General features: G+C 44.2%; 1 protein-coding gene across 2 annotated transcripts in view; it reads left to right on the top strand.

The window, feature by feature from the left end:
• The window catches only part of LOC101984722 (C4b-binding protein alpha chain), a 35,906-nt gene extending 23,925 nt beyond the window's left edge, over positions 1-11,981 (top strand). For both annotated transcript variants that reach the window (XM_013346696.1, XM_005348307.1), the window contains exons 10-12: positions 7,011-7,184; positions 11,179-11,354; positions 11,681-11,981. In XM_013346696.1, the coding sequence (XP_013202150.1) occupies positions 7,011-7,184; positions 11,179-11,354; positions 11,681-11,842 (512 nt within the window). In that variant the 3' untranslated portion in view covers positions 11,843-11,981. The remainder of the gene's footprint in view (positions 1-7,010; positions 7,185-11,178; positions 11,355-11,680) is intronic.
• Positions 11,982-12,916: the final 935 nt, after the last annotated feature.

Here is a 12,916-nt window from a genome sequence, read left to right as displayed (position 1 = left end):
AAAGTTGAGTGTGCACGTGTTTGTGTTACTGTCCCTCTCCTTCCTGATGATGGCCGTCGTGTGGCTAGCAGCTTCAAGTTCCTGCTGCTTAGGTCTGCACAATGACGGAGAGCAAAAATAGTCCCAGTCTGGTAGTTTGAATTAATTGACTCCCATAATCTCATAGGGAGTGGCACTATCAGGAAGTATAGTTTTATTGGAAGAAGTGTGTCACTGTGGGGGTGGGCTTCGAGTTTCCTATGCTCAGGACACCGCCCAGCGTTTCAGTCCATTTCCTGTTGGTTCTCAGCTACTCCTCCAGTACATCTGCCTGCATGATACCATGCTCCCTGACATGACAATAAATGGACTGAGCCTCTGAAACTGTAAGCCAGCCTCAATGAAATGCTTTCTTGTAAGAGTTGCTGTGGTCATGATGTCTCTTCACAGCAATAGAAACCCTAAAACACCCACCCTGAGTTGCTTTTGTCAGGGTGTTTTGTTTTATCGCAGCAGCAAGAGACATAACGAAAATAGTGGCTTTACTGGTGATAGGCATTGTGGTTGTTAGGTGCTGGTTTCAGGGCTTGAAATACAACATTCCATGGATTCCTGACTTAGATTTGAATGAGTGAAAAAAAGACCTGATACTTTCCTGATGCTTCTTTTGTTATAGGTATATTGGCATTGCTCCCTTCCAGCTTCTAATATTATTTCTTTGCTTGATATTTTATATCATGAGTATAGCATGCAATAAAAGGGCTGCATCTTATGTTTGAATATCTACTTCTTTCTAAATGCCTCTTGGGTTCTAATGTTTATTCTTTAACATTGTGTTAAATGTTAAAGAATGTGGGAACTTTTTGCTTGTTTGTTTGATTTTAAGTCAGGGTTTCTCAACATAACAGCCCTAGCTATCCTGCAACTAGCTCTTGTAGACCAGGCTGGCCTCGAACTCACAGAGATCTGCCTGCCTCTGCCTCCCGAGTGCTGGGATTAAAGGTGTGTGCCACCACCATCTGGGAACTGTTTTCTTTAACTTCATTGAATAGATTCTCTATGCCTTTACCGTCTGTCTCCCATGGAGTCTTAGGTTTGTTCCCTTGCTCACATCCCAGAGTTCTTGGATGCTGTTATCACAGTGATTTACTTTCCTTCTCGTTGATGTTTGTATGTGATATTCCATCAACCTTGTCCTTTCTCCCTGATTCCCTTCCTTCTACTTGTCAAGCAGGAGTTGGTGATGCTTTCACTATATTTTTTTCTTTAATTCATGGAGTTTTTCATTTATATTTCTATTTTTCACAATAATCTCAGCTTATTTGCCTAATTTATTTCCATGTTGCTGACTTTTTATACTGCTGTTTGTCTTATTTATTTTGCTGATTTTCCCCTCTATTTTGCTCCCAGAGTGTTGGGAACAAAGGCGTGTGCCACTACCGCCTGGCTTAGGCAAGCACTTAAATGATTAACATTTTAACTATTGCTAGACAAGTACCTGAGAGAAACAGCTTAAAGAAGGGAATATTTATTTTGGCCACAGTTATGCTTAGTTTGGGTGGTGCAGTAGCTGGGTTGGAGTGTCAGTTTGACACAGCTGTCAGACTTAACACAAGTCATCAGAGAGGAAGGAGCCCCAGTTAAGGAAATGCCTCCATGAGACTCAGCTGTAAGGCATTTTCTTTCAATTAGTGATTGATGCAGGAGGACCCAGTGCATTGTGAGTGATGCCACCCCTGGGCTGGTGGTCCTGAGTTCTGTAAGGAAGCAGGCTGAGCAAGTCATGGGGAACAAATCAATGAGCAGCTCCCCTCCATGGCCTCTGCACCAGCTCCTGCCTCCAGTACCTGTCCTGCTGGAGTTCCTATCCCGACTTTCTTCAGTGATGAACAGCAATGTGGAAGTGTATGCCAAATAAATCCTTTCCTCCCCAACTTGCTTTTTGGTCATGGCGTTTCATCACAGCAATAGAAACCTCAACTAAGACCGCTGTCTCGATTATTTTGCGTCTATGCTGAAGTTGTAATGGAATGTCATGGTGGGGCAGCACTGAACACTTACTTCATAGTGACCCGAAAACAGAAGCAAGGGGAAGGAAACAAGACACATACTTCAAAGACTTGCCCACAGTGTCCACCCCTGACAACTAGGCCCTAGTTTCTGTTAATTCACCCAAATGCCATCAAATTATGACTCGATAAATGAGTTAGCCTCTTGAAGGAGCCAGAACCCTCATGATCCAGTCGCTTCCTTAAAGCGGCATTTGAACACTGTTTTACTGGAAGCCAGAACTTCAAATCCAGTGCTTTGTGAGGGAGACGCTCGGTGTTCAAAGGGCGGCATGTGACTCTCATGCAGAATCGACCAAGAGCGTGACCTCAGTTGTTCAAACTAAGAAGGAGATGCCTTTTAAGAAGGAAAGCAGAGATGCCAGGTTTTGTTCTGCTTTAGGAGAAGAGGCATCTAGCAGGCATCTTTGGGCTCAAGTGAAGTGTCTGTTCACCAGATCTGAGAGGTCTGCGTGAGCTTTGGAGTTATGGAATAGGAGGGTTCTTCTCGAGAACTTAGTGTAAAGGGAGACTGCAGCAACAACCGTCTCCACTCTGCTGTCATCTTTCTGTGCTGCCACAAGAAAGGCGTCTTCCTTAAGGCAAGTTTTATGACTCGCCAGAGGTGGGAAAACGGCAATTTAGATAGTCCTTTCTGCAGCTAGTGTCTCAAGTTGCCTTCAGCTCTAAACAATCAATGTAGCAATCATATTTTTGGGTTGCGTGTCCTGACCCCTCTCATCTTCTAATCATTTAACCAGTATACACTACCGTCCTTAAGGGAAGCACAGTTTTGTTTTGTTTTTTTTTTTATTGAGAAAAGGAAAAAAAAATGTTTCCGCCTCCTCCCAGCCTCCCATTTCCCTCCCCCTCCTCCCACCCTTCTCCCCCTCCCCCCACTCCTCTCCCCCTCCCTCTCCAGTCCAAAGAGCAGTCAGGGTTCCCTGGCCTGTGGAAAGTCCAAGGTCTTCCCCCCTCCGTCCATGTCTAGGAAGGTGAACATCCAAACTGGCTAGGCTCTCACAAAGCCAGCACATTAAGTAGGATCAAAACCCCGTGCCATTGTCCTTGGCTTCTCATTAGCCCTCATTGTTCGCCATGTTCAGAGAGTCCGGTTTTATCCCATGCTTTTTCAGTCCCAGTCCAGCTGGCCTTGGTGAGCTCCCAATAGATCAGCCCCACTGTCTCAGTGGGTGGGTGCACCCCTCGTGGTCCTGACTTCCTTGCTCATGTTCTCCCTCCTTCTGCTCCTCATTGGGACCTTGGGAGCTCAGTCCAGTGCTCCAGTGTGGGTCTCTGTCTCTATCTCCATCCATCACCAGATGAAGGTTCTATGGTGATATGCAAGATATTAATCAGTATTGCTATAGGATAGGGTCATTTCAGGTTCCCTATCCTCACCTGCCCAAGGAACTAACTGGGGATATTGCCTTGGGCTCCTGGGAGCCACTCTAGATTCAAGTCTCTTGCCAACCCTAAGATGGCTCCCTTAACTAAGAATTGTGCTTCTGTGCTCCCCTATCCAACCTTCCTTTTTCCCAATCATCCTGTTTCCCCAAGTTCCCCCTATCCTCCCCTTCTCACTTTTCTCTCCCTATCTCCCCTTACCCCTATCCCACCCCACCCCCAAGATCCCCATTTTCTCCCCGGCAATTTTGTCTACTAGGGAAGCACAGTTTGAGGCTGAGCCGTGAAGGAAGGCAAACTCATGCCTGCAATATTTGTCTATCAAAATAAATTATGGTCTTCCAGGGTAGAAAGGGTCTGATAAAGACAACTTGCTACTGTGGCTTTTTGATTACTTCGGTTCTAGTGTCATATGGAGGACATTATTGATGGAGTGTTGGAAAGCCAATAATGATGACTGTTGCACAGAGGGCTGCCTGTTGGTTGCTGGCCACCTGGCTAGCTTAGACTGGAAATAATGACACAGAAACTGTATTAATTAAATCACTGCTTGGCCCATTAGCTCTGGCTTCTTATCAGCTAACTCTTACGTCTTAATTTAACCCATCTCCATTAATCTGCATATTGCCACATGGCAGTGACTCTGGCAGCAGCTCCATGGCTTCCCTCTCTCCACCTTTCTTCTCCCAGCATTTAGTTCAGTTTTCCCTGCCTACCTAAGTTCTGCCCTATCAATAGGCCAAAGCAGTTTCTTTATTCATTAACCAATAAAAGCAACACATAGACAGAAGGCCTTCCCACACCAGGTGACTGCATTTGGTGAATGGGAGTCCACGTTGTTGGTGCCTGCATGAGTTCCACTCAACCACCATGGAAACTGTTCTTCCCACCCCCTGATTCTACTCATTTGATAAAAAGACAGTGACAGGAGCGTCCAGCTTTAACTGGCAGATAACTACTCTGTCCTTTAATCCCTCTTCTATAGGGGATGTATTGCTATTAACACACACAAAACCTTCAACCTTCCTGCCCACTTCTGTGTTTCTACTTCCCTACTTTGTTTACTTCGTTGCTAGGTCTCTGCCCAGTGTTCCAGTCTTTCTCCTTACAGTTATCTAGCCAGAGAAACCCTTCATTCTATCTCAATAATCCCAATCTAGTCTGCTCTCAGGCCTCTTTTTTTCAGGTGTGCCACCTATAGCTTGTCTTATTAGGAAGGCTCCCCTTTACTGTTGTCTTCTGAGATGACCCTGAATGGGTTTAATGTAACCCCCATTCATTTCAGCCTGTACACACATAACAAAATGCCCATCTATGAGAGATGCCGGGACCTTTTCTAGCCCCGATGCTGAGTTAGAGTGCAGGATTCTATAGCCAGAAGTGTGAGCTAAGGCGCCCATATAGCAGCAGGGACTGAACTTTCTGGGGTGCGTTTTCAGAAGTGTTTGATCCCGGATGTTTCATTTCTATTTTATAATGGATTCTTATACTTGTCTGGCTTTATAACTTTGTACAGTTGACAGATCTCACTCATGACAAATGGCTATTTGGTCACCTCATCCAAGGCCAGGAGCTTTGTCTAAGGACTAAGTAAAATGGAAAAATGCCAGGGGTTGTGTTTCAATCAGCATGGAATTGTCATCTACAGTGCACATCCTTCCTTTAGGATCTTAGTAGTCTGTGATGTAAAGTCCCACCAACATTTGAAGATTCCCCTATGATAGCCAGCTTCAACACACGAAGTCCAAGCCTATAGACTAGCATCAGCATGACTTCATTATAGGCTCATCCAGATCTTCTAAACATTTCTCTCCAAACAGGAGCACCACTCAAACCTGGCAGTCTCCTTTGTTACCTAGATTAGGGGGTAGGGCAATATTCCCAAGTGTTGAGCATGCTGCCTCTAGATTCTGGAAAGAACTACTTGGTGAGCCTGGCGGTGGTGGCTCACGCCTTTAATCCCAGCACTTGGGAGGCAGAGACAGGCGGATCTCTGTGAGTTCGAGGCCAACCTGGTCTACAAGAGCTAGTTCCAGGACATGCTCCTAAGCTGCAGACAAATCCTGTCCTGAACAACTCAAAAAAAAAAAAAAAAAAGAACTTCTTGGTGCTCAGACTCTTTCTTATAGGAGGATAAGCAAGTGACAATCATGTGACCTTGACTTCAGTGGATGTCCTAACAGCTACTGAACCTTGAAAGTAAAAAAACTTGTAAGTGTGGCAAGTCTTGGACTATTCATATTCTGTGCATTGAGTATCATCATGGTAACAACTTCATGCTCATCACTAGAACTGATGTGATGTCATTAATATATTAGATCAGTGTAAGGTGCTATGGATTTTCAAGATATCTTTTGGATCTACTGCAATGATTCTCAACCTTCCTAATGCTGTGACCCCTTAATATAGTTCCTCATGCTGCGGTGATCCCCACCATACAACTATTTTTGTTGCTGCTTCCTAGCTGTAATTTTCTACTGCTATGAGTCATAATGTAAATGTCTGCTATGCAGGTGGTTTTAGGTGATCTCTGTGGAGAGAACAGCTGCCCTACTAAAACAGACAGGAGAATAATCATAGCCCGAGACCCAAGCTGGAAATGTGTGCTGTTGGCTTTCCCAAGTACGCAAATGCTGTTCATAACCTCTTTTCTGATAAGGATGGGAAAAACAGAACTTTGCTAAATCAGTGATTTTATGTGCTCAAAGCTGAATTAATCTTTTATAGTAATATATCACGTGTGGTAAAGAGGCTGTGACAGGGCTCAGCTGTCATTCTTCAGAGAAGATTGAGGTCTCCAAAATCCTAACTTTAGACTCAGGAAGCTGGAAAATTTAATAGAAATATGAGGAGAATGACCATTTCAATATATTTACCTAAGAGTGTTGCACCAGGTGGTGGTGGCTCACGCCTTTTAATCCCAGCACTTGGGAGGCAGAGGTAGGTGAATCTCTGTTGAGTTTGAAAACAGCCTGGTCTACAAAATGAGTTCCAGAAGAGCTAGGGCTAGGACTGTTACACAGAGAAACCCCGTCGCCTTAGTCATTCTTCTATTGCTGTGAAGAGACACCATGACACGACCAAGGCAACTCCCATAAAAGAAAACAGCCAATGAGGGCTTGCTTACAGTTTTAGAGGCTTAGTCCATTGCTTTGGACTTGTGTAAAGGTGATAGATCATGGCTGGAATGTAAGTTGGAACAAAACTATTTGCCCAATCATGAAGCAGAGGACTGGAGTTACACAGTCTCCACAAAGAGAAAGCTCCTAGTGACCTAAGATCCTCCCATGAGGCGGGCCCTTGTAAAGTTCCCAACACCTTCCAATAGTGCCGTCTGGAAGCTAAGCCTTTATTTTACTTATAGGTCACTCGAGGAAATTCATCATCCAAATTATATCAGCGGGTAGCTGAGACTTCCAGGTTCCTGAACCTGAGCCCTCCAGGAAGGTCATTCAAGAGTGTGGCTTTGGCAGGGAAAGGGAGGATAGACTGGAGCATCCAGGACGCACAAATCCTGGAAAGTGCTATTTGACACATTTTGCAAGCTCATCTTTTCTCTTGTGTTTTATCATGAAGATTGCAATGTTCCTCCAAACATCGCCCATGGACGTTATACAAAATCTATTGACTACTTGCGAGGATTCCAACCTAAGGCTACATATGAATGTGATAAAGGATACAGACTGGTTGGAGAGGCAGACATCTACTGTCGGTCTTCACAATGGACACCAGCAGCTCCACAGTGTAAAGGTAACTTCCTCCTCCTTCCTACCTCATGACCGCATGGGTAGAATTATTGTCAGGAATGAGAGCAAAGTTACTCCCTGACAGATGAAACATAAAACATTTGATTATTTTTTCCTTGTAACTATATGATTTTCTTCTTTCTTTCTTTCTTTCTTTCTTTCTTTCTCTCTCTCTCTCTCTCTCTCTCTCTCTCTCTCTCTCTCTCTCTCTTTCTTTCTTTCTTGTTTCAATACACACCAACCTGTTTTCCCCTCCCCATCCTTCCCATGCCCCCATCCTACCTCCCCTCTCTGCCATCCATTCTTCTTCTGTTTTCCTTCTGAAAAGAGCAGACCTCCCAGGAATGTCCACCGAACTTGGCATAACAAGATTGGATAAGAGTAGGCATAAACTCTCATATCAAGATTGAGCGAGGCAACTCAGTAAGAGGAAAAAGGTCTCAAGAACAGACAAGAGACAGAGATACCTCCATTCCCACTGTTAGCGGCCCCACAAAAATATCAAGCTAAAAACGATAACATATGTGCAGAGGACCTAGTGCAAACATATTCAGGCTCCCTGATTGGTTCTTCAGTCTCTGTGAGCACCTACGAGTCCTGCTTAGTAGATTCTGTGGGCCATGTTCTCCTGGTACTCTTGACCCCTCTGGCTCCTACATTTCTTTCTCCCCCTCTTCCATAGGGTTCCTGGAGTTACAAGGGGACAAACGCAATGAAGATTTTTAATTTGGGCTCTCTCTTCACCTAATGCTTGGCTGTGGGTCTCTGCATTTGCCCCTACCAGTTACTAGCAAGAGCCTTTTTGATGACTATTGGGTCAGGCACCAATCAATGAGCATATAAGGATAGTTTTAGAATCATTTTATTGATTATTTGTTTCCTATCATATGTCTCTGGACAAGCTAGTCTCCATTTCCTGGTCATCCAGTCAGTGTTGGGCATAAGCTCCTTCTTGTGGTGTGGAACTCAAGTTAGACCAGTCATTGGTTGGCCATCACCATGAGTTCTGTGCCCACATTGTCCCAGTACAACTTGCAAACAGGATAGAGTATAAGTTGAAGTATGGGCTGGGTAAACAGAAGTTTCTGTCCTGCCTGGTCCTTCAAACGTTCAGTCTCAAAGAGGCACCATTTGTAAACAAAGACTATACTTTCATTTCTTGACTGCCAGACCAGAATAATCATATCAAAACTATATTTTCTGTTTGGCCGATGACTCAGGCATATTTCTAGCTAGCTCTTACATCTTAAACTAACCCACTTCTATTAGTCTATGTATTGCCATGTGACTGTGGCATTACCTCAGTTTTCTACATGTCTTATTTTTTTGGCGGCTGGCTAATATCTGCATGACTTTGCCTACTCTCTCCCTATATCTCTGTTCAGATTTCCTGCCTGGCTTTTACTCTGCTAAGCCATTGGCCTAAACAGCTTTATTCATCAACCAATAAAAGCAACACATATATAGAAGGACATCCCACATCAGGTTAGTGTCCCCATCCCACCTCTGGAAGCCTTGCCTGGTTACAGAGGATGGCTGGTTCAGGCTCTGACTCCTCCATTATGAGGAGTTCTCATTAAGTTTACCCCCAAATAATCCTGAGTTTCTACTGGACTAGGTTTCCACATCACCTGCTCCCCATTGTGTAAATGTGTCATATTTTGTTTATCCATTTTTCTGTTGAGGGACATATAGGTTGTTTCCAGTTTCTGGTTATTATGAATAACATTTCCATGACCATAACTGAGCAAGTATCTTTGTGGTAGGATAGAGCAGCCTCTGGGTATATGCCTAAGAGTGATATAACTGCGTCTTGAGGGTAGATTGATTAGCAGTTTTCTGAAGAATTACCATAATGGTTTCCATAGTGAGTGTATAATTTCACTCCCACCAGCATTGGAGGAATATTCCTCTGGCTTCACATCCTCATCTGCATGAGCTGTCAGTTGTATTGTTGATCCTAGCTACTCTGACAGGTATAAGATAGAATCTTAAAGTAGTTTTGATTTGCATTTCTCTTATGGCTAAGGATGTTGAACATTGCTTTCAATGTTTCCTCAGTCACTTGAGATTCTTCTGTTAAGAATTGTCTGTTTAAGCCACATTGGAAGACCAGCAGCCAGCAGGGCTGATGGCTTCCTCAAAGTTGTATTAAAAAATAAAAGGATTCTCTGTTTAGTGCCGAAACCCATTTTTAATTGGATTATTAGGTTTGCCAATGTGTAGTTTCTTGAGTTCTTTATACCTTTTAGATAATAGTCCTCTCTCATATGTGGGGTTGGTAAAAATCTTTCCCCATTCTGTAGTCTGCTGTTTTGTCCTGTTTACAGTGTCCTTTGCCTTACAGAAGCTTTTCAGTGTAATGAGGTTCCATTCCTAGATTGTTGTTCTTGGAAGTTGTCTCCTATGCCAGTGTGTACAAGGATATTCCCCATTTTCTCTTCTGTCAGGTTCAGTGCATTTTGTTTTATGTTAAGGTCTGTTTCCTCTCTGGTAGGTGTGGTCTGTGGTCTCTGGAGTTGGGGTCTGGACTTCGAGAAGCAAATGTGGTCTCTGGTAGAGCAGGGAGCCTCCACTCCAGTTGGAGGCTGTGGCAAGGAGGCTAGGATGGTGCTGGACTGGGGATAGGGTGGGGGATGCTGATATAGTGGGGAGCTGGGAGGAGGGCAGCTTACCCAGACTTCTTGCAGTGGGCGTGGTCTCTGGCAGAGCCGATTTTATTGTAAATAACTAATATAAGCAGATGCTATTCCACACAAATCATAAAGAAACACACTTCCTTCTACTTCCTCCTCTCAGTCACATCCAGAAGTCTTCTTGAGGCAGCTCACAGTCTCAGTTTCTTATACATATTTTAAGAAATATTATAGAAGCAAAACATTTTATAATTACACCTGTGAGCCTTTAGAAAACATTCAACAAAACTTGTTCTAGCATGAGTACAGTCTCTGTTGGGCTAATTTCAAACATTAGGGTGACAGGTGTTGCCATCAGAACTTGAACCCACCATGATGTAGATGTGGTGTGTTGAGAAAACACAGTGCCAGTTAGGGAGCAAGAGGAGTCAGGATTAATGTAGTGTTTGGAGCGGCGGGGCTGCGTCCCCATTACCCCGGCCGCACCCCGGCCGCCTCCGGCTAGCTTTACCCAAAATAATTACACGGACACTGTATTCTTTTAAACACTGCTTGACCCATTCTCTTCTAGGCTAATTTTCACATATTAATTTAGCCCATTTCTAATCATCTGTGTGTAGCACCCCAAGGTGCGCTTACCGGGAAGATTCTAGCCTACGTCCATCCTGGGTCGGAGCTTCATCGCATGTGCCTCAGAGAGCAGTGCCCGCAAGAGTGGAGCATCGTGTCCCTCTGAGGCATCTTCCCTGAGAGGAGAGCTGTCGAGTCTGACCTCACTTCCTCTTCCGCCCAGCATTCTGCTCCTCCTACCTACATTCTAACCTATCAGGTCAAGCAGCTTCTTTATTAAATCAACCAATGACCTTCCTCCATCAGATTAAGTCCTATTATTAAGTTCCTGTAATATTAGTATAATTATAGTCACGATAGTGTATAATTTATTTGACATAACTGTCTCCACTGCTCACAGAATACCAAAACTTCATGATGAGAGTCTTACAGAACTATTTACAGTAAGAGTTAATGCGTCAAGAGAGGATCTGGGATCATAGACACTTTTACAACTACCCTGTCATGTTATTTAAACAATTATAGCCATGGAAAAACTTCCTACCTTCTCCATATCTGAGTTTTCTTTTTCATAAAACAGGAAAATAATAGACTCACGTAGCAGGAGAATCATGAGACATACTGTATACATAGACTGTTATGCTCAACAACAAAAATGCTCATCAATATTTTGCTAACAAAATGAATGGAATGTGGAATAAATTCCATGCAAGTTCAGCTCATTCTCTTTCCTGCAGACTATTATGTCTTTCCTCTCAGATCACAGTTATCTAAAACATGTTTTCCTTATAGCTCTATGCCAGAAACCAGAGATAAGAAACGGAATGCTGTCTGCCAATAAAGACCAGTATGTTGAATCTGAAAATGCCACCATCCAGTGTTACCCTGGCTTTGCCTTGCTTGGGTCCCAAAATATCACTTGTTTAGAGAATGGAACCTGGTACCCAGAGATGCCCAAGTGTGAGCAGGTAAGTGACACAAATCAAGAAGTCCTGTGCCATCAAACACTAAAACGGTGTTCCCAGCCAACAATGCTGACCTCTGACCTGCTGTGAATCATTCCGAAGTCATTCAGAGAACCTGTTTTTTCCTTGAAGACTTTTGATAAGCTGGCAGAGCACCTTTTCCTACTTTCATTTGAGGATGCGAGATACCGAATCCCGTAAAAGTGAAGTTCCATAGATCTAGGAGTACCGCCTCCTGTTTTTTCTAGACCGTGTAATGTCATGCTGCTCTCTTTCTTGATGCTCATCTGAAGCCACTCACTGCTACCCCAAACCCACATCTCTTTCAGGAGAAAGACTGCGAGCATGTGTTCGCAGGCAAGAAGCTGATGCGATGTCTGTCAAATCCAAATGATGTGAAAATGGCCCTGGAGGTTTACAAGCTGTCTCGGGAGATTGAACTGTTAGAGCTACAGATAACCAAGGCAAAACACACCGTCCTGGAGGGATGATGGCGGCTTCCTCAGGACGGAGGAAGAAGTACCTCACTGTCTTTCTGACTTCACTGTCGCAACAGACCTCTTGCATGCGGCACCTTTTGTCACTCTGGCACCAATGCTCGTGATAATAAATATCTGTTAGAATAATTCATTCAAGCATGATGCTTTAAGTGTATGAAATAATTAATGATCTTGTGGCCCGTAAATCTGCTATTCTATATATAACAGGCACATTCTTTTTTAATTAAAAAAAATCAATGTTGCTCTTGCATTCGTTTGCTATTATATAAAATCAACACATTTATTTAAAATATGTGCTACAAATTTCATTTCAGTGCGCTCACACTGTTGGGTCCCCGGACTGCCTCTCTCTCAGCCTCACACGGGGTGCACATCATCCAGGTCCTTGGAGTTCAGGGTAACTGGCAGCACACCCCATCCCCCACCCCCAACCATCCCAGTCCAGGCTACCCACTGAAGGCCTCCTCCGAACCAAACCAGAAGAGTGCCTCTTTCGTTTGGGCCTCACGTCGGTCATTAACCTCGCGGAAGGGGACTCACCTAGTCTCTCTCACCTTGCTCCACCCCAGAGAAGAAAGTTCAAGGAACTGAAGACTATGAAGACCACATCAGCCACCTTCATCTTCTCCGGTCTTCCATCTGCTTTGATCATCATTTTCCTTGATATCGAACAAACATGGCTGGAGCCACTTCCCAAACACCGGAGGAGAAGCCCTGTGTCACCGTCGTTTGTATCGGAGCTCTCTGGGGCATCATAGATTTCCAGGCACCAGCGCCTGCTCCCCCTAAATCTTCATTCTTGTCCCAGCGTCTCCTGTTGTCTCTTCCCAATGGAACTCTGTGGAGAGCATGAGTCTTTTCGTTGACTTTCTCCAAACACCCTGCAAGGAGGCCATAATACACAGCACATTTCCAGTGGGCCTTAGATGAGACAGACGTGCCTGGGCTGCTGGAGAGGCACATGTGGCTCGGAAAACTCCTGTCTGCCGTCCTAAAAGCCACTGCCCGATGCTAAGAGGCGACTTGGAATGTCTTTCTTGGATGACCGTTTCTGGTTTTCCTCAG

Source organism: Microtus ochrogaster, chromosome 6, assembly GCF_000317375.1.
Source record: "Microtus ochrogaster isolate Prairie Vole_2 chromosome 6, MicOch1.0, whole genome shotgun sequence".
NCBI lineage: Eukaryota > Metazoa > Chordata > Mammalia > Rodentia > Cricetidae > Microtus > Microtus ochrogaster.
The sequence above is the reverse complement of the archived record's forward strand: the minus strand, read 5'-3'. Positions and strand labels throughout refer to the sequence as shown.